The sequence below is a fragment of the Rhea americana genome, unplaced genomic scaffold, assembly GCF_003343005.1.
Source record: "Rhea americana isolate MKP2758 unplaced genomic scaffold, rheAme1 scaffold_8, whole genome shotgun sequence".
In the NCBI taxonomy this organism is placed as follows: Eukaryota; Metazoa; Chordata; class Aves; order Rheiformes; family Rheidae; genus Rhea; species Rhea americana.
The window spans coordinates 2,698,101-2,719,840 of NW_028186978.1; the positions used below are offsets into that span (position 1 = coordinate 2,698,101).

A 21,740-nucleotide genomic window follows, 5' to 3' on the forward strand; every position below is an offset into this window, starting at 1 on the left:
AAAAAAAAAAAAGAAAAAAAAGAAAAAAAGCCCCCAAGCACCCATAATCCCACCATGTGGGTTTGGAGCAGTATCTACCAGAGAAGATACTTCAGTGAATACTTAGTATAGCCAGGATTCTTGATTCTCTGATGTTTTGGAAAGCTGTAGAGCAGCTCCATAAAAGCAGATGTAATTGATGCATGGACTTGTGTATGTTTTTGGAACACAAGTTCCATGGGTCCTAGGCTGATGATCTTAGGGTTTCCTCCATGGGAATAAACGTAGGAGAAAGAAATGCTCAGTATGAATGAGAGAGAGAGAGAGACMACGAATGAGAGAAAAAGCAACTTTCTTGACAACAGGACTGGACTGATGTCTCTGAAATTTTTCCAAATGGAAAGTTCTTTGTATTGTTTAACTCTCCACTCTGCTTTTCTGGAGGTAAACAGTACAATATTTTTGTAAACAATGAGGAAATGCATTGAAGAATAATTTTCTCTTATAGTAGGCTTCTTAAGAAATTGCAAAGCTATTATATTGAGAAGAGGACTAATTCCAAGTGTATAAAAGCTGAGCTGTTTGATTGTATACTTATCTAACATTCATATATTTCTCATCTTCCTACATTCCAAGATTATTATTTTTTAGGACAGGAATTGTGTAATCATTTGTGTTTATGCCATGTCTGCCAGTGCAGTTGCAGAATAACTTCTGGATATTATTGTCTTATTCAATAAATAATAGAACTATTTGTTCTTTTGCATTGCATGGAAACAAAATCATTCATCTTCACGGTGAACAGGAGCAAGACTTGTGAAACTGCAAATCAAGTTTGTGAAGCATAGGAAAATATGAAGTACATATGGCATTTTGCATTTTGAGAGGCTTTTAATAGTAGTCCTGTATAGTCACTTCCTTTTGGTAAGTTATTTTCAGCAGGCAGATGTGGTGTTTTTTTTTTTTTTTTAACATTTTGAAATGTTTGAAACTAGAACATTTTAAAAATGTTTTGAAAACAGTGAAGCTCATAATTGTGTCTATTTGTTATCCTTCCTGGATATAGCAATAGGCTTCCCTCTAGAGGCATGTGTCACTCTTCATAAAAGAGGTGGAACAGCTTTGACAGGTCCTGTGGGTTCACCRGCCTGTGGAGTTTCCCCATCCTCTGTGACTACCTGCGCCTGGCTCAGACTGTGTGCACAGATGTGCTGGTGAAATGCTCCTGTTTCAACAGGAGTTCCAGACTCTCTCCCCTATATTAGCTGTCTTCTATCCCCAGAAACAACCGTGGAAGATGCCAGTCTGCACCCTATGGTTTAACATTGTGTAACTATCCATTGTGCTGATCTAGTTTTTACTTTATTAAAAAAAAAAAAAAAAAAAAAAAAAAAAGAGTTTACTCGTCGCAGAGAAAGTTTGCGGGTGGGTTTCTCGTGACGAGTTTGTGCCTGTCGCTCTGCTTCCACACTAGTTCAGGACGTGAGCTCTTGCTTGATCCTGTACTTTGTGACCGCTGTTCTGCGTGCTCTGCTCGAATGCTGGCCTGCATCTARAGCAAGCCCACTGGCATGCAGAATAAATGCAACACAGTGATGATGTATAAATAAAGGGAAACTGTTTTGAGTAGGAAGAGGAGAGGAATTGCAGTTTTTTTTTTTTTTTTAACGCTTTTCTTAATTATTCTTTCCTGCTCCTGTGCACGCTGGTTTAATAGTGAGAAATGCTGAGTTGAAACACAGCTGCAAACCTGGCAATGGCTGCCGGTCATTAATAACTACTGTTTCTGATGCAATCTGAAACATGTCTGGGTGGAAAGTTTGCATTTAATTTTGTACATTCAAGTTTTTTTCTTTCTAATTTCTTTGAAATACTCAAAACATTTATGCATTTCCCTTTGCCATACAGTATAGGACATTGTATGTTTCTGTGCTGAGTGGTGGGTTTTGTTTTTTTGTTACCCTCTCCTGCTTGAGTTAAATGAAAATGATTTAAATCAACCACTTCAGATGCAGCCACCTTCAAAAGGTGCGATTTTCTGCAGACTTCCCTGTTGTTAGTATTACCTGTTACTTGTACAGATGACAGCAATACAAATTAAAGCTTTGTTCCCACTTCCTCCAGCTGTCTCCTGTTCTTCCAGAGTTTCATCTCGAGTGTTGAACCGCACTGTATTTTCATGCGTTTTTACTTTGGGCAGCAGCTGGTAAGCTTTGTTGATTGGCCTGTGTCTCYCAGTCGTCCAGCTGTTTTAGTGTCCTAATTTCAACTGCTTCTAGATTACCCGTTGTAAGCTCTTGCATGTCACTACAGAGAACCATGAACTGTGCTTTCAGTGCAGGGGTTGAACAGTTCACAATACTGGAGCCACCTTCTTAACAAGAATAAAAAATAAATTCTAAAGCCATTTATGGAGGAAGCATGACAATGTAAAAAGCTTTATAGAGATTACTATAATATCAGGCYGTGAATTGTTTTTACACTGAACAACTGAATGTGGTTTGTGCCTGTTATCCACATCCTACARGACAGATGATTAGCACAAATGTGGCAGTTCAGCCACGTGCACGGGCTTCAATAACTGCACTTCACAAATGCAGCAGTCCTATTTCTAGATGCACACCTGACGGCATGCTGGTAGCTCGGGTCTGTCTGTACACTGTGTTTCTTTTGCTACCTTGCCTTAGCCTGAGTGCCTTTGCACATATGGAGCCATATCATGTGCATACAGCAGAGAAATTAAAGGATACCCAAGCATCTTTCAGCTTGCATTTCCTGCCTTTGTAACCTTAATGTGTTTTAAGATGAAATTTGCCTTACTTTGTTGTTACAGCACTCAGAGATACTAATCTCTCTAGAAGTGCTGCAGTATTMTATATTAAACTCTTTCCAGCTTTAAAAGCTCTATAATTAGCAATATCAGTAAGCCAGACCTTCTCAGGTGCTTCATTGATTGCATTTGGGATGCTAGTGCCTTGAGGAAGGACTGAGTTTGTACAGGCTTCAGACTATGGCGTATTATCTGGTGGCTTTCCAGTAAATTATTGTGCAAGAATTGCAGAAAGGGTTAGAGAAGGGGTGACAGCTGGAGGATAGGGATGAGCATAGAAATGTTAATGTGAGCACKGTAAGAAATGACAGGAATTGTGGCAGTTGTAGCAAATGGCCTTATAGCAGGTACGTTTCAGAGGATCTTCTTCAGCCAGGAGAGACTCCAAGGGGAGGATATCTACCATAGCTCCTTTTCTGTCATGGGTTCATTAGGTAGAAGCCAAGAGCTCTGCATTCAGTCTCACCTTTGCTGGGAACTTCTGTCTGCCATCCAGATGCTGAAATTCAGTATGAATTATTTTTAAATCAAGAAGTATAACCTGAGTTGCTGGATCATAAGGTGGGGGAAAAAAGGACCTGAGCCCAGGACTGGTGTTTTGATGAAGCCTGGGACCAGGGTCTGTACCTTCAATCTTGGCTGCTTCAGGGCTTCTGCCAGCTTTGGCTTGAATGAGATCTTCCAGCCCAGACCACGAGTTGCCCCAGGGACAGGCTTCAYCCCGTCTCCTGTTTCCTACTGCAGCATGAAGTAGCATTGCCAATCACAGTTCCTCTAAAGAGCTGAAGAAAYACTGTGGTAGCCACCAAATGGTGGGAGCACTTTAGCAGCAAAGCAGAGGAGAGATTAGATGATGTATCAGCACCTGTTCCACTTACCAGTTTTAGCTGTAGCTTAAAATCTGCGATAAGGGAGCCTCTGCTTCATCTGCGTTCAACTTACTTTTTTATGGAAAAGCTGATTCTTGTTAGTTGCTACATAGGGATTAAAGCAACAATTACAACTAATTACAGGCTTTGTATTGAGAGGGGTCCTACTTTTCACTAAGCAGTTACACACTCCTCTGTGCACTTTCACCAGTGTAGATCTTCATAGCTTTTCTCCCTCACCTTTCGTATCTGAAATGACTCTGCAGTTAAAGCAACATCAGTATCATAGGTGGAAAAGAAAGCAATAAGRCTCTGCAGAAAACAGAGAATTAGATAAATGCCCTTAGGTGAATCTGTTTCACTTGCATTTTACATGAAGGTTTTTTGCTTTTCTTTTATAGAAAAAGTACAGAAAAGGATGTGTTGACGTTTCAAGGATCAAATGTGTAGAAGTTGTTAAAAATGATGGCATTATTCCTTGTCAAAATAAATACCCATTTCAGGTATGTTCCTTTGCTTTATGTTGAATTCAGGGCTCTTCAGCAGAGCCAAGCCATTGATGTGTAGCTCTCTCCAATTACTGTCATATTTGCATGCCGAGGCCTTTCTGCCTCTCCCTGGGGCTGTGGTGGAAGTGGCTCAGGACCAGTGACCAAAACCTTTCTTATTCTACTGAAAGCACCATATATGAATATTGAACTCTTAATTTTTCCTAATTTATGAGTTTGGTGTCTTACATTTCTTATGTCGTTGAAGACCGCAGTTTTGCCAAGTTTAAAAATCATTTGCTTTGTTCAGTTTACTCTGTTTCCTGAGAAATAATTAAATGAATGTGATGATATGAATGTCTTTTTGGATTATTTGTTTTTTCTTTTTCAGGTTGTGTATGATGCTAATACACTTTATATTTTTGCACCAAGTGCACARAGCCGGGATCAGTGGGTGAGGAATCTGAAAGAAGGTAATAAAAAWTGCTGGCACTTAGTATCTGACGTATTTAGACACATTTTCTTGAGCTAGAAAAATATAATAGTAAAATTTTTATTGCATTTTTCTACTGATTTTATTTTTATTGGGCCAGACCACCCTTTCTTTTAATGCATGATAACAGGCAGTGGAAATACCAGACACCTAGATGGATTTCACTCAATTTGTGCAATCTAGCTAAAATTAGAATTTGATTCTATGCTGTTGCACAATATGTTAATCATTAAAAATCTTACCACAACAGTTAATGGCATCACTCATTTACAGATCACTTAGTTTTGTTTGAACGTAGCTAGACAGTGTTATAGACCTGATGATCCTCTTGCCTGTTGTCATTTTGCATCAGGATATCTCCACTGAAATACGCTTCYGGTTTATGCTGTTGTGGAGAGTATTGTGGAGTCCTACATGTTTAGCAGCAGCTTTTTTTTTTTYYTYYTTTTYYCCCCCCCAGGASCTTTCTGCCACCATCAGATGTTTCTGTTAATCACAAGTGTGCTACAAAGTAATAAAAGAATTCCTGGGCTGGGGACCGCAGGGCAGGGCACAACCTCTCTCAAGCTCAGCAGCCTAGAGGGTGGGGGCAAAGAGCCCTTTAAACCAAACGTAGACCTTGTGCCGCGGCACGGTGATGAACGTTAGCCAGCTTTCCCTCCAGAAAACTATTGTAGGGGAAATTATGAGTCATTCGCAGTGGAATAWAAACAACAGAGGCAGACAGAGCCCCCGGGGCCCTTGCAGCTGCCTGACCGCACCGCCGGGTGCAGGTGGGCGCCTGGCCCGCGGGGTGCCCCTGCGTGGCYGGCCCTGCTCTCCTGACCGTGGCGAGCGCCTGCCTGCTGCTGTGGCCAGCTCAGGCAGGGGAAGAGACCTCTTTCTGCTGGAAAATGTGATGCATTATCCTAAAAATATTATCTATTATCATTGTATGGCTTCCACATAAACRCATAAGGAATTTTTCAAGAGTAGTAATGCTATAGCAAGGACAATAAGAAGTCAAGATTATGTCTAATGTTAAAAATTTATTAACAAATTCAGTGGCACTCCTGTGGATTTTTTTTTTTAATCTCACAATATGTACTGTTTACTTCTTTTAGAAATAAAGAACAACAGTGACATAATGGTAAAATATCATCCGAAATTCTGGACGGAGGGAATTTATCAGTGCTGCAGACAGACAGAAAAATTAGCACCTGGCTGTGAAAAATACAGTCTTTTTGAAAACAGTAAGTTCGTATGTTTTCATATATAATTGTTTTGGCTTGATTTTTTTTTTCATATTACTGTGTCGTTCCACCTGGGTGCTACAAACAGAGAAATTTGTAAAGGAGGGTGAATCATTGATACTGCATCTTAAGTAAACCCAAGTGTGTTATAAAAATATTTAAAAGCCAGTGGACTATCCTTCCAAAAAATATTCAGAGAAATTTGAAAGGAAAAAATTTGAGGTTGCTGAATTTATTTTTCATTTGTTCTGGTTTTTACCCATCTATTTTTTTTTTTTTATTTTTTTAACAAAATGATTCCCTTAGATTGAAGTAAAACTTCGTGATGATTCAAGTACAAATTTTTGTCAGTTCAGTTTTAATAAGTAACTTGCACAGATGTAAAGGTTAATGTAAAAGAAGAATAACTGTATTGGGATCAGTGTTATTACAGCAGTATAAAAATGATACAAGAAGAYGAGGCTCCATGTGTTTATAGACATGTGACTGCATTTTCAGTGCTGAACCTGAGTGCTGAACCTGGCTGAACTGATGTCCATATGCATTTAAGTATTCCAGCATGTAAATCCTAGATTGTAACTTTTGTATAACAGTGTCCAAAGACATGAAAGTGTGCCCCTCACTGCAATACTGTCCTATATAAGAATACAGTGATTTAGTCCTTGATTCAAGAAAAAAAAAAACCTTAGTAAGAAAAGATTTGATAGATGCTTACATCCCAATGATATTGGTGGTGCCTAGATACTTTTCTGTATCAGGGCAATACTTTTCTATATATAAATGGCAATRGTGGGGATCTGCTTATTTAGTTGTGCTAGAGGAGTTGAAGAATAAACCATGGTTCATGGTCAGCCTGATTCTGCAATCATGAAGATACGAAACCTGACCTAAATTAAAATATTAGCTCAGGCTAATTTCTAATTGGAAAAACTCARTGTGGAAATAATCACTACTGGACTTGAGAGAAGTAATAAAAAAAAATAGGTATAATTGCTATGCCTTACTTAGCAAGGCAAGTATCCTGGGGAAGCATTATCTATTGTTGAAATAACAGATRTTAGTAGAAACAGACATTTAGATTTTTTCATGGCTATAAGAATACTGCTTCTAAATCTTTATTCCTCATTAAGGAACAGAACATGGATATGACATGGCTTTATATTCTGTTTGGAGTTCCTTCTAGGAACTCTAAGGATTGCCCTGCCTGAGCCTGCTGGGTAGTTTAGAAATTTCTGCATGGCAGAGACATCTCCAAATCTGGTGGTGAATATAGTCTTCTGTCCAACTTTTAGTATGTTTTTGCAGAATGCTTAATTGATGTTTTCTTAATGCTTAATCATAACTGTCTTTGTTTTCTGACTTAATTAGCCCTCAGAATAACTTTCTGAGATGTTGAAATCTTACCTGAATTCAAAACCTTTTATTCTTTTTTTTTTTTTTTTTTGATTTATAGATAAGCTAATAGATGCAAATTTCTGTGCTCTGTTCCTAGGTGTAAGGAGACCACCCTCTCCAATGCCAGAAAAAAGTAGGGTAGGTCGTCTTTAAAGTATTGCTGTAATAATAAGGGTAGAATTACAAGTGAATGGAATAATAATAGTTTTGTGTTGCTTTCAGCGAAGGCCTCCACCACCTGTTCCCCCAGCTGAAGAAAATGGCAGTGAGGAGGAAGAAATAGTGGTAGCAATGTATGACTTTCAGCCTACAGAGCATCATGATTTAAGATTAGAGAAAGGTGAAGAGTATGTGATAATTGAAAAAAATGACATTCATTGGTGGAAGGCAAGAGATAAATATGGGTAAACATTGTTTCCTTATTTTCTGCATTCATTTTAAGTTGACTAAGGTTATTTCCACGTTGTAGTAGTTTATATTGATTATGTGTCAACAACTGACTGTGTTAGATCCCGTTTGGGGCCCCAGCGCTGAAACCTGATCCGTATCTTTAATGACAGTGTGTCCCATTTGAAAAAATGAGGTTCTCAATAAATTGCAGAGTCTGCATGCATAGACTCTGTTGATTCATCATAAATTCTGTTGCAGAATTTGAAGCTTTTACAGTTACATCTCCTGTTGGTCTTTATGGTTTCCTATTTAAAGTGTCAGCCCATCTGCAAAACCTAGCTAGACTGGTAAAATACTCCTGCTTCCCTGGGGAATGGCTCATTAGGGAGCAATATAGTTAATATTCRGATCAGCAGGCTCTAACTTCCAGGCATGAACAATCATCATCTTATTTAATAGCTGGATCATTAGGGGTAATCTTTGAGGAGATTCTTGTAGGAGAGGGAGACTCAAACTACTCCGTGACGAATCAGAGTGAGATGCCTTAATGACTGCCACTTCACCAACTGCAACGCCCAACTTTTACGTTCTCTGAATTAGAACTTTTCCCTGCTATTCAAAGATGAGAGTTTCTATACTTCACTATTTATTAGGTTGATATTGCAAAATGTTGGGGGTAGTTTTCAGTTATTACACATGGCAGGACTGCTGTGGCAGTCTCAAAACATGCTTCCAGAGRTTGGCTGGTTCGTTCAAGTGCAGAAGTGACAGCAAAGCGGAGTTGCTTGTTTTGACACTTCTTGGGTSGCTTGAACCTTGGACACTTTTGACTGTTTTATCTTCTTCAGGTGCAGTAAAGTTAGTTGAGGAAAATGGGTTGGTTTCTAGGTAATGAGTAGTTGAGTGGGTCTGTAATAAACCAATGACTGCTAGTGACCTCTGGTAATTAGCAGGATAAAGAATTGTTTTCTAGGCATGCAATTTTGTATCTTCTTATTCAGATTTTGTACTGTATATTCTTCTAGAAATCAAGGATATATTCCAAGCAACTATGTAACAGGAAAGAAGTCCAACAACCTTGATCAATATGAGTAAGTGAATCTTTAATTTAAAATGTGGAAGAGCATAAAATAAATAATACTGTGTTTTAAGAACTGCAAAATATTTTAAAAAGCAGTTATTTGCATATTATAACATTGGTCTTGGAGATTAAAGTTAAATATTTGAAATAGGCACATTTTTGTTCTGATTCTTCTATTGATTTTGAAGTTTGATTTTTTGAGGATAAAATTTAGAATGAAATGAAATGGCAGTCAGGCATGTAGCTTATAGGCTATTATTATTAACATCAAAAGAAATTAATACCCTCATCATACTCTGTGATAGACTGTGGGAAGCATTAAAGGAACTTTACCTGTTATAAATGTGCTGAATGTGTGTTTTTTTTTTTTTTTTTTTTTAATATCAACGTGGCACAGCTGTTCAAAGTGTGTGACAGTAATATAGTAGAACAGAAAACATTGGGAATTGCACAAAATAAACATAACAGGTCAGAGATTTTGAATGGCAGGTTTAATTTTCAACAAAATATATCGTTCAGTGCATTTTAAGTCTCAGTATATGCATGCAGTTCATCAACTAAAAATAAAAAGTTTATTTTTATTCTTTACAACACACACGCACAAAACTTTACACCACAACCAACTAATGTTTAATTATGGAGTACTCAGTTAAGAGCATCAGAATAAAATCTAACACTCCATTCTGCAAGCCTGTTTTTGATACTCAAATTTCAGTGTAAAATGAACCCGATGTGCTTGGATGCTTATGACCTATTTCCTGACTCTTAGATAAAATGGAGCTGTAAGAAAAGAATATTTAAAACAGTTTATGAAATCCCATTGATAGTTCTAAAACTCTATATTGTCATGTGTGGTTCCTATGTCTGGTTTTGGCACAGGATAGAATTTTTTCTGGGATTTTGCCTTCARTATTTTTAGAGGATATTGCTTGTTCTTTGTTACTCTCATTTTTGAGGCTTTCCTTACAAGCCCAGCTCTAGGCTGTGCTGTTAAACTGGTAGAAAAGGAAGGAAGGAACTGGGCTGCCTTATCTGATCCAGGCACTTGGTGCCTTGCCACCTTGTTGGCATCATCCTGAGCTCCTGAAGAGTCCAGGGAGGTTTACTCCAAGTCATCTATAAATTGCAGGAAACCGCTAACACTGGAAGCGCAGAACCTGTACAAAGGCTTCTATATACCACTTCCCTAGGCTTTTACCACTCTATCAGCATAGCTCAAGACTATTGCTCCACACAGTTTACTTTACTAGCCCTATGGGTTTGTTGTTGGTGGGGTGTGTGTGTATGTGGGGGGGGGAGGTGGCGGGCAGGGGTTGGGGGGGTGTTAATTCAGCTGGCAGAAATTTCAGTGATGCTTTGGCTGCCTTACCCTGGCTATGCAGCATAGAGCTCAGGGCTATGCAACTGTGAAATTTAGTTCACTTCTAACCTGCTCTTTGGTAGGTCAGTCCTCCCTTAAAAAGCCAAACTAGTCACAAAGTTATTGAACAAAATAAAAATCTAGCAATCAGTTCAATGGGTATCTTGACTGGTGTATAGATGGCTACTTCAGAWTTTACCTGATTGCCAGTTTGCCTTCAGGCTGCCATTCAGAGAAACAGCTAYTATCAGCAAGTTCATATTTGAAAAGTACTTTGCTTAAAAAATGAATTATTTCATCTGTATTTGTGGGCTTCTGTAGGATTCCACTGGATTTATTCCAGAGCATTTTTATGTATAAGCTGTGAAACATAATAGAGACTGTTCTTTTTGTAAATTGACTCTCAGTCAATTCTATTCAGTTCTTGACCTTCAACATCATAAAATTATTGAATCTGCAACTTTATAGTACTTTTGCTTTAAGCATTTTACATAAAGAAGCCTTGGAAAAWTTTTGGTCACATAATGATGTTATATTGCAGATGGTATAGCAGAAATCTGAACAGAAGCAAGGCAGAACAGCTGCTTAGAAATGAGGTGAGTTCTGACTGTTGTGTTAGCAACCATAGGATTTAGTTAAAATAGCCTCTTTTATTAGAGTTGAACTTTGATTTTAGYACATGCAAATCACAGCTTAATTAAAAAAGACATACAGCTTAAAATTGTTTGTGGCAAGAAACTGCTGTTGTGCTTGCATTTTAGGACAAAGAAGGTGGTTTTGTGGTGAGAGACTCAAGTCAGCCAGGCCTGTATACAGTTTCCCTTTATACAAAATTTGGAGGGTAAGCTTTTTTTGTGGCTACTCTTCGTAYCTTGTTTGAGTTGATTTGCATACATATTTGAACCCATAGGCTTGGGGAAAGCCTGAGAGAGAATTCAACAAAGAAATGAGTGCTGCTATTTAAAAACAAACAAACAAAAACCCCCACGTGGCTAAAATTTAAAATTGGCTTCTAGACTCCAGGGTTAGGCCACAGGTGCTTAAATCTAACATAAATGTAAACTGCCACCAGAAGAAGAAGCCTCACTTTCCCATGCAATTCATTCTTTTCCCTCATGACAGCCTAAATGTTTGTGTGGGTGTTTGGTGAGCTGGATCAGGGAACTGATCTGGTTGAAAATTAACCTTTTTTTGGTTAATCTTCAACTTCACCACATTATTGAAATGAGTGTGAATAGCAAATGCTCAGCATTTCTAAGACTCAAGCTCTTGCTGAAGCATTTAAYACGGGGCACCTGTGCAGGCTGTTTTTGTGCCTGCCCTGGGGTGTCAGAGGTATGTGCTGCATCCAGACGCTCTCTGGGAAAAGTTGGTGTCTCCTAGGACTCGAAAGCGGGTGGGAAATGCCGTGTCCCCCTTCCTCCCTGGGGGCTGCATCTGAGCTACTCCACTGTGACACTGGGCAAATGGAGCCCCTCTGCTGTTGCCCCTAGTGCCGGTGACCAGGTGCCAGCTTTTCAGCTCTGAAAGTGGAGGAGTAACATGCTACTGCCAGCTATGGTGGGAGGACATGCGGGATGGACCTATTTGATCTCCCCAGCATTTGTGCAGTTCYTCAGGTGTGAAAATTACTCAGTTTGTTTTGTATTTCGCCTCTCTATTAAAGTGTTCTTTTTCATGTCGATATGTATTTTTAAAAATTCACAAGAAATGGCATTGTATTTTTTACTTTTTTTCTTTAGAGAAGGTTCATCAGGAATAAGACACTACCATATAAAAGAGACAGTGACATCACCAAAACAGTTCTACCTTGCAGAAAAACATCTTTTTAACTCTATTCCAGAAATAATTGARTATCATAAACATAATGCAGCAGGTAAAAGAATCTGATTTTATTGTCACTTAAGGTGGATTTGAAAAGGTGTATTAGGCTTTTGGTGATGATGTTTAGGTTTGTATAGGTCCTTCTTGCTTTGAAAATATTTTGTATATTAATTTAATATRATACTGTATATACATTTACTATAATACTACATATTTACTTGCTTTAGATACATACATACATAGATACATACATATATATACACAGGTGTGTGTATATATATATATATATGTTTATATATTTTTACTATTYCTGTTATTAGCATAGTCTAGTGGATGTACACAAGCAACAGGGGGCATCTGAAGCCTCTGACTTTATGCAGACAGATAATGYTTTCTTCAGCATTCTCTATCATATTTTATATATTGCTCAGCTGACATTCCTATTTGTTTGCTACACAATAGGCTAGATCCTTTTTCTTCGCTGAGAGACAAGCCTAGAGCAATMCAGGATGAAGCTGCTGAAGTGCAGCAAAAATCACTTTTGACAGTCTTGGTGCCTCTCAGTGCACCCTGATGCTCAGTATAACAAGAGAACTGCTGTGTCAGGTCAGGAAAAAAACCATTCACTTAGGCTGTTACTGGAAACATGAGCTATAACCCGCAGCAGATGCGTAGGGATGGTACTTCCCCAGAGTACCAAGCCTTTCCAAGCCCTAGCTTATTTTATGTGTGGGTCACCATTCAAAATAATCTAGCCTGCATGTAAGAAGCAAATAAGGAAAGCAGCAGTACATTGTTCAGGAAATTCCTGAAGATGTGTCTTTGTAAAGCTTAGATGCTTTAGATCTTTTACTGACAGCTGATGCTATTATCTGCCCACTGTTGGATAAGGTGGGGAGAGTTTAGGAATCTTCCTGAGTTTATGTTCCCTCGGCTTTATAGCCAGAATCCACTTACCATTAAGCATGTAGAATCTGGTTCGAGGCGCAGATACTAATATACTGTTCTCTTTCAAGTTCTATGTTTAGATTTCCATCAYGAAATATATTTTCAAGATGCTTATATTAAATTTGGGTGAGCAGAATATCATCTCCTAATGATATTCTCGGACAGGTTTATTTTATCAGTTGCTTAGCTGTTTCCCTTTCTGAAAAATCTACTTGCTATTTAGTATAACTGGTTGTACTMCTTATTTTTAATAGCTTCATTCTTTTTACTCATCTTAATAAAGTTCTGACAAGATTTTAGGAAATTATTGAACTAGTGTGCAGCACTTACTTCTGTATATATAAAATCTCCTCGTGTGTATCCTTGTGCTCCTTATATGTACAAATGAAAAATGATCAACAGTAACAGTGTGAATATACATTTTAGAYGATTGTTCTGATCTGATTTATGAAAGGTGCAGTCTCTGCTCAGCAGTTATTTTGGTGCCAGCATAACTGTAATGCACAAATATGTATACATATATCTATATCTGTCCCTTACTAGTAAAGGTGATGCAGCAATTTAGGCCCAGAAGGTAGCTCCTATGTACCTCTTAAAGCATTTGAATAGTCAAAACAAACAATAGAATAAGCAGAAAAAAACAGTCAAAGCTAAATATGTCTCTAAGCTGATAGCCAGTTTGCAGTGAACCAATGGCTGATTTGCTGCCTAGCGCTCTTTCAGAAGTAAACTATGTCCCTTGATGAGTTATCTTTGAAATTTAGGTCTTGTTACCAGGCTACGCTACCCAGTGACTCCGAAGAAGACAACAGCACCAACAACTGCAGGGTTTAGTTATGGTAATTGTGTGTGTTTTTTTTTTGTTAATCTACGCGTAACTTCTTTAATAATTTTGTATATGTGAATTGCTGCAATATTTTCTAAAAATTTTTTCTAAAAATTCTGTGGACACCGTGAGCTCTGTGCGATTACTGAGCTGTGCCTTTGCTCTTTCATAAGCTGTCAGATTTCTTTCTTAAACTTGGCCCTTTGATTTTTGTCTGTGGATTGATTTCTCTCTTCATTCAGAATAATCCATTTTAAGCACRGCACATCAGATGACATGAATAGCTTTTGCGCACAATTCTACATCATAGCAGCCTACTGAATCAAGTCTGATAATGCCAGTATGTAAATACTAGCTTCAGAAAATTTGATTTTTGCCTTCTATGTTGGTCAGTGGCTGCTTATAGGTTGTGTCTATCTAACAACTTAAGTTTTTTTTTTAAGATATGAAAGTGCTATGTGTTCACCTTAATTCTAAGGAGCTTTCTCCCTAAGCTCCGTAACTTGATAGTAGTCTGGCTTTCCTCTTTCCCTGTTACTGTCAAGTCAAGATCAACAGTCTAATCAACAGTCACTGGTTTTTCTGTGGTTGTTTTTTATAGAGAAATGGGAAATTAATCCATCAGAGCTGACCTTCATGAGAGAACTGGGGAGCGGTCTCTTTGGAGTCGTGCGTCTTGGGAAATGGAGGGCGCAGTACAAAGTAGCCATCAAAGCAATTCGGGAAGGTGCAATGTATGAAGAGGATTTCATTGAAGAAGCTAAAGTGATGATGTGAGTTGCTGCACAGTGACACCTCTGTTGCCAAGCGTAGGCTCCTGATGCAGGGTAGTGATAAGACACCTCAAGCAGATGGTATTTTTACAGTTTTGTGGGGGTGGAGGAKGTTAATAGTAACTATGTGATTTCAATCTTTTCAGGAAATTAACACATCCGAAATTAGTGCAGCTCTACGGTGTGTGCACACAGCAGAGACCTATTTACATAGTGACAGAATTCATGGAGCACGGCTGCCTGCTGAACTACCTGAGGCAAAAACGGGGGCTGTTTAGCAAAGACATCCTGCTCACCATGTGCCAAGATGTGTGCGAAGGAATGGAGTACCTGGAGAGGAACAGCTTCATCCACAGAGACCTGGTAACATCCCGTTATGCAACATATGCTTGTTTAAACTTGTATTTTTAAACATTTCTATTCCTTGTTGCAACCACCCATTTATAAATAACAACTTTTATTTTTGCAGAGAATTAAGTGCTGTAAGTTGGCCCTTTAGGCTCCTAGACCCTAAGGTTGCCCTGTACAGAGAAAGTTCAGAGGTTTATCTCTCTGAAAAATGGAGTAGAATCTCTCCAAAATGTTCATAAAGAATTAACAGCTATTTCTGCTGAAATAACAGCMTATMTTCATTCTGTATTCATGCCATTTCACCACTCATTAATCCTCTGAGATAATTTTCCTGCTTTTGTTTTGTTTTATTTTTACAAAATGTTTCGGTTGTGATAATATTAAGAGCAGATGTATTTGTACTTTTTATTCTGGATTGTAATGAGACTACCTCACTGAATTTGGTAAATCAGTTAACTTTCTAAGCAATGAAGACAAATTCCTCACTGGACAGCTGCAAATTTTCTGAAAGAGACTGACAATTTTAATTCAAATCTAACTGTTCCTTTTTGTAGGCTGCCAGAAACTGCTTAGTGAATGATTCAGGAGTGGTCAAAGTGTCTGATTTTGGCATGACAAGGTATGACTACAAACATACTTGCAGTGAATTTTGGAAAATTCACCTAGCCCTTGCACTTCCCTGTAAGACAGCAAATGTCTGGCAGAATTACAGGCAAAAATGATATTTTTGACCTCTCTAAGGAATTCTGCCTTCGTTGTGGTGTGTGTGTGTGGTGGGTTTTTTGTTGTTGTTTTTTTTTTTTAAATCTTCCCCTTGCCTTTAAATATTGTTCATTCTGTGATCGTGTGTCCATTTCCTTATTCTTCTTGAGCATCTTGCGCTCATTGTGAGAGACCCAGCTTTAACTCGATTCCGTAGTCTGACTGGTCTTCTATTAAAAACTTGTTGTAACTTCTGTAACCCCTTTATAAATTTTAATTTCCTGGTGGTGCAGGAGGCATATTAGATATATACTCTTGGATAATAGAACTTGGGTTAAAGAGAGCAATTGTCAACGGTATTTTGGCAGGTAAATGTTGCAAAGAGGCTGCTCAGGCAGATAGGGACCYTCTCTGAGCCGATGTTTGAGCTGCATCTCGTTAGCCAAAGCATTGCGAGGTGCTGAGAACTGGTGGAAAGGGGTTTAATTTTCCACCCTTGTTTGCGCAGGCAAGTGCTACATCAGGTGGGTGATGTGTGGGTAAGGCGAGGGCTGGGGAGGGAGCCCTTGCAAGAAAGGAAAAAGAAAGGGGAAAAAAAAAAAAAGGCACGTAGGCTTTGACAGTGCTGTTTTTGGCTCTGCCACTTCTGTGCTGCTGAACCTACGTACTAACAATCATGACCATTAGGTGGCAATGTGAGCTTCTAATATTCAAACACAAATTAAACTATGACCTGCAGGTTTGGAGGCCGACTGAAGGATTTTTTTTCCTATTTTCTAGGTATGTCCTTGATGATCAATACACAAGCTCTTCAGGGGCTAAGTTTCCTGTGAAGTGGTGTCCCCCAGAAGTTTTTAATTATAGCCGATTCAGCAGCAAATCAGATGTCTGGTCGTTTGGTAAGACACTCATCATCGAAATAAAACATTTTTTTAATTTATCAACAAGCAGAAAAACTCCAGTTTTCAAGACTTCCGACTTTCAAGAAGCAGCTCAGTGAAACCATTTACCATAGTTCTATGCTTGCATTAAGTTCCACAGAAATTATGAAAACTGTTATTTTTTTAAACCCATGCTGGAAGAGTAAGATTTCATCTGATACGTTTGAATGCTTTCTATATATAGGTCTCAAAGAAACTCTTTCCCTATCAGAAAATTTGTGCCTATATCTTGAAGTGCTTGTTTATTTTATGGAAACTTTTGCTTATTTTCTTAATGTTTATTTTCACTTTTTAGGTGTTTTAATGTGGGAAGTGTATACAGAAGGAAAAATGCCCTTTGAAAAAAGCTCCAACTATGAAGTGGTAACTATGGTTAGCCAAGGACATCGTTTGTATCGGCCAAAATTAGCCTGTAAGCTGGTGTATGATGTCATGATGATGTGCTGGCAGGAGGTATCTATTTTTTCTTCCTTTTTGCCTTTGAATTGACAAGAACTCAATTTAGCAATAGCAGTTAATCTCTGCGGTGGTATTCTGACTGTGCCTCTAGACCCCACAGTCTTCTCTATGTACGCCTGCTTCCTGAGGAACATTTGTAATTGGAGCTATTGGCTCCTGGAACAAAAATGACTCGGATGTCCTCTATATAGGGTGCCCAAAAAAGAGATAAAAAGCAGTACAAGGAAAAGAATATGGCTCCTGATCCGCTATTGATTGTGCATAAAAGACAGGACACAATACATGGGAAGTAGGTCAGAGCTGAGTGTTCGTAGYCACCCTCAGGTGATGGAAAAAGTGTAAATTTGCTGTGTAAAAGGAACCAGCTGGATGAAGTATTGTTCTCAGGTCAGTAGGAGAATGAGTTTAATTTAGTAACTAATGTCTATCTTAAATGGAAGAAATGGAGGGGGGAAAGCAGAGAGAATAAGAGTAGTGAAATAAATATGACTTTAATGTAGCTGAGGTAACTGATCATAGGTTTTGCATGCACAACTAGATGTAGACAAAGAACTAAAGGCAGAGAGTCAAGGCTTATCAACACATAAAATTTAAGGACAGTGGGACAGCTAAGGACCACRTTCCCATAACAAGGGTTGACGTATTTCTAAAAACAAAGTTCTGAGACATTAGGGAAGAAGGAATTGGAGAGGGAAAAACACTGCCTGGCCCATTCCTTCCCCAGAACTGGGATCCCAGGTGAAGAGAGAAGGCTCCTGCTTCTCTCAGGAACTTCCAAAATCCTCACATCTGCCTGGATGAACTCCACAGGGTGGAGGGAGGGCAGGAAAAAGCAGGGTGCCTGTGGCCCTGTTATGGCACAGAGGGCTTTGAAGGAGTTACCATGAGTGTTGGTGCAGGAGCACCACTTAAGTGCAGTGATCTGCCCAGGATAACCCTAAAGTAAAGCTAATGAACTTGGACAGAGCTCTCCTCTAACRTGGTTATGTTGCTGTCCACAGCGTGAATTAGACTGTCCTTGCACAGGCAGCTTAATACAGCATCACTCTATGCTGCTGCCAAGAGAGACAACACTCCCTCTCTTCCATCTCCTCCTGGTTTCTGGCACTGCCAGTCAGACTGCAAAGCAGAGCTGGCCTGTGCCTGTACAAATGCTTGCAGGTTTCCTGGTGCTACTTGTTGCAGGATGGTATGAACCTGAGGGAGAACCGGCAGACAGAGGCAGGGGAAGGAAGTGACCTGAAGTGAGTGGGAAAGACAAGGACAACCTGGCTTCATTCTAGATCTACTAGGATGCAGGTCCTCCTAGATCCAYTTCATCCTTCTTCCACTGATCCTGAAAGTGCACCTGTACCAAAATCATACTATGTTTATGGATGCAGCCTGACAGTAAAAAGGGGTCACGGATGTTACAAGTAGTGAGTGAAAGGCAGAGGGAGCTGGAAAGGAAGGATTGGTTAGATGCTTCTTTTCTAAACAGCAAACCACATATCCACAAAAACCTGTACAAGATGCTCGAGCCATATTTCAAGGCTTCTAGATCAATTTATCAGAAAAATCTGTCCTCTGTCTGTTCATATGCTTTTCTTCCCCCCACTACTCATTCTCTTCTGCTACATTGATAGCATTTGCATGGATATGTCCATACAAATTTACCATTGTCTCCAGTGAAAACAAGGCAGGTCTGCTGTGCCGTGATTCTGGTGCTGGGTTAACATTCTTGGAGCTATTTATTCCTGTTTTTTGTGTTTATTTCTAAACAAAGATCCAACCATGGTTTGCAGCTGAACTAGAGCTGTGATAAGAACAACTACTGAGGAAAYTTCTGTGAAATAAACAGACTGTCAGATTAAGTATGCGAAGGTGTTTAATAACAAAATGAAGTAATTGGTAAATCTTGGGTCACAACTATAGCTGTGTACAAATAGTTCTAGCAAAACTATATCAGTCAGAATGCCTCAAAGTGGAGATCRTAATTCTATACTACCTCAGTTTATTAGTCATTACAGAAACATGTCTGAGTGACCAAAAATATTTCTAAAGGAGTACTGCTTTGCCTGCTTATAAACTATATAGAAAATACAGATTAGGTTGCAGCTGAAYTTAAACACAAATCTGAAGGTTTACAAAGAGAGATTAAAAATACACTGTACTACTAATCCTCTTGATCCAGAAAGATATTGACTGTTCAACTTTCAAAGAAGTAAAGGAGCAGCAAAAACAAATTTAATGCTTTAACTAAATCAGAAAGAAACACTTTTTGCAATATTGAAGCAAAAAATCTCTTAAAATGTAGATGCATTTAATTATATGCTTCTAATTTTGGAGAGAGCAATCAAGGAAACCAGGAACTGAAAGAGCCAAGTGATTAATTGCTAGTTGGTCTTTGCCCCAGAGATGCTTGGGAAAGASTGCTACTTCCCAGAATAAAGATGACGTACTGTCTGACACTTATCTTAGTGGAGAAGTTCCTAGAACAAGGAGTAATTAGTCATCAAACCAACTGGTGAATATCGAAAGCTTACGAAGTGCTGGTTTATGAAGCAAAGAATACAGTTCTGCAGAATACAGTCTACAGAATGGCAGATGTTGAAAAGGCTGTTCACGGGAACCAAGCAATTTCAGGTCATTAAATTTTGTTTGTATTAGGTAACCTGCTTACAATAGCTATTAAAATGGCTATTGGCTATAAATCACCTCCAAGATCATGATAAGTTATTTGTTAAGATTCTTTGAATATTTTGCTTTCATTTATAGAATTTATGTGAGCATTAATGAATTGATTAAAAGATTGATTTCGTCAGGCATTATTGATTGATTTCGTCAGGCATTATTGATTGATTTCGTCAGGCATTATTGATAATTTAAGAAGTCATCATGTGTGAGAAAAATCTTTGTGAATCTCAAGCAGGAAATGAACAGTGGCAAAAAATGATCAATCTATCATAAAATATGATTAATCATAGGTGCCTCAGACCTTGCGTAATAAATTTGTTAATAACTTGAAAAGGAGATGAATACTGAAGCATCAGAATTTAGTAGATGTTGAAATTAAATTAGGCTTTTAAATGGAGGAAAAGTGCAAGTTACTCAGACATTCAAAAGATGCTAAATTAACTATCAGCAGGGTCAGTAAAGAGACTATATCAGTGTATTGCCATAATTAAATGAAGCAAACGAGATGTTATGACAAAGAACTGTATAGAAAAAAAGAGCAATAGAATAATGCTGTTACATAAATCTATGCAGTAGTGTTATTTCTCAGTCCAAAAAATATGCATTGAAATAAGAAACTTCAGAGGAGGACACTCAGAATGCTTAGGAGCATGAACAATTTGCATGAAGAAAGGTTGCAACAATTTATTAGGGGTAGGAGAATAGGGAGGAAAAATGAAAAAGGACTGCAGTATGCAAAGTAAAGAATTACATGAAGACTATAGTCTAGCAGCACCTCTTCACAGCAGTCAGAACAAAAAATAAGGTGAAATTTACTGCAGTTAAGTGAGACATTCAAAATCAGCACAAGGAAATTTTTTTTTTCACATCACATTTAACAAGATGGTAAATGTTTTGCCAGAGAATGCTCTCAAGACCAAGAATTAAAGTCAACGTACCACTAGTACGTGCTGATCACACCAGTGTATGCTTTTGTTTTCAGAAGCCGGAGGCACGGCCCACTTTTGAAGACTTGCTTCACACAATCATAGACATTGCAGAGGGTGAAGATGCTTTCTGAAGAAAAACAGCTGCAGCCCAAGTACAGGAAAGAATCCACGTCTGAGAGATGTAGCCTCCCGTCTTTTTTTTTTTTTTTTTTTTAAAGGCTTGATCCCGTAAGCTGCTGGATGTTGGTAAAGAATGTGGGGAGCCTGTAACGTTGCGGCACTTCAACCCAGGAAGCTCTATGTGATGCCAGAAAAACGTGTGCGATACCCTCAGCAATACTATCAGTCCCTGTATTCTTGCTGTAAAGTCAGCATCGCATAATGGACAAACTGAGCTCTCTGTGGGGAAAGAGAGGGAATGCGGCCAAAGCCCAGGAGCTTAGTTTGTGTTTACTGGGTTGTGTTTATGTATATACAGTCCATGCTTCTGAGTTTCTCTTTACTCAGGCAGTAGGAATGGTAGTAGTAGCRATTTGCATACTTTAAAATTGAAGGTATTAATTTCTATTTTTCTATTAATAGCTARTTACTGACATTGAAGTGTTTCCAGAGATTCTCCAGAAACATTACTTTTTCCTCAGTTGATGATTGTTCTGTGACACATCAAGAACACAAAACATGCTTCTTTCCTTTGCACACAGTGAGTTGCCAACCGTGCAGTCATCAGTTTGGTGTAACACTCAAACTTTGCCAAAGAACAGAGCAACGRTATGCTGAGACCTTCTAGGGCCTCTCATCAGCCAAAGACTCTTCCAAGATTAGTCTTAACGATAGTTATGAAAAATAAATCCAGCACACTTGGCTGTCAGTGTACTATAGTACCTTGTTTTTGATTAATTATAAAATAATTTATATGCTGTATTGTAAATACATAAATTCTATACACTTATTTATAAAAAGTATGAGTGTTCTCCTCTTGAACTTTTCAAGTACAAGTTTGTTCTACCTTAACTTACATACACAACTCAATATATTGAGTTTGTAAATGAAAGAAATTACACCCTCGTGTATTACAGGAGAGCTCCTTTTCCTATCTTTGTCTTCTGTATGTACAATCTAACCTTTCCGTTTGTAAAGGAAAATGTCGTATTGTATGTGTGCGTAAATAAACTGAGTGTTAACTGTTGTTTGTAA

At 38.5% G+C, this 21,740-nt stretch overlaps 1 protein-coding gene across 1 annotated transcript in view; it reads left to right on the top strand.

Annotated features, from left to right (window-relative positions):
* Nucleotides 1-21,740, top strand: part of TEC (tec protein tyrosine kinase) — a 52,465-nt gene extending 30,725 nt beyond the window's left edge. The window contains exons 3-18 of the mRNA XM_085322739.1: nucleotides 4,080-4,181; nucleotides 4,558-4,639; nucleotides 5,763-5,891; nucleotides 7,384-7,424; nucleotides 7,509-7,690; nucleotides 8,702-8,767; nucleotides 10,659-10,713; nucleotides 10,879-10,958; nucleotides 11,860-11,993; nucleotides 13,654-13,728; nucleotides 14,317-14,488; nucleotides 14,635-14,851; nucleotides 15,394-15,458; nucleotides 16,322-16,440; nucleotides 16,778-16,935; nucleotides 20,600-21,740. Of these exons, the coding sequence (XP_085178865.1) occupies nucleotides 4,080-4,181; nucleotides 4,558-4,639; nucleotides 5,763-5,891; nucleotides 7,384-7,424; nucleotides 7,509-7,690; nucleotides 8,702-8,767; nucleotides 10,659-10,713; nucleotides 10,879-10,958; nucleotides 11,860-11,993; nucleotides 13,654-13,728; nucleotides 14,317-14,488; nucleotides 14,635-14,851; nucleotides 15,394-15,458; nucleotides 16,322-16,440; nucleotides 16,778-16,935; nucleotides 20,600-20,677 (1,755 nt within the window). The 3' untranslated portion in view covers nucleotides 20,678-21,740. The remainder of the gene's footprint in view (nucleotides 1-4,079; nucleotides 4,182-4,557; nucleotides 4,640-5,762; nucleotides 5,892-7,383; nucleotides 7,425-7,508; nucleotides 7,691-8,701; nucleotides 8,768-10,658; nucleotides 10,714-10,878; nucleotides 10,959-11,859; nucleotides 11,994-13,653; nucleotides 13,729-14,316; nucleotides 14,489-14,634; nucleotides 14,852-15,393; nucleotides 15,459-16,321; nucleotides 16,441-16,777; nucleotides 16,936-20,599) is intronic.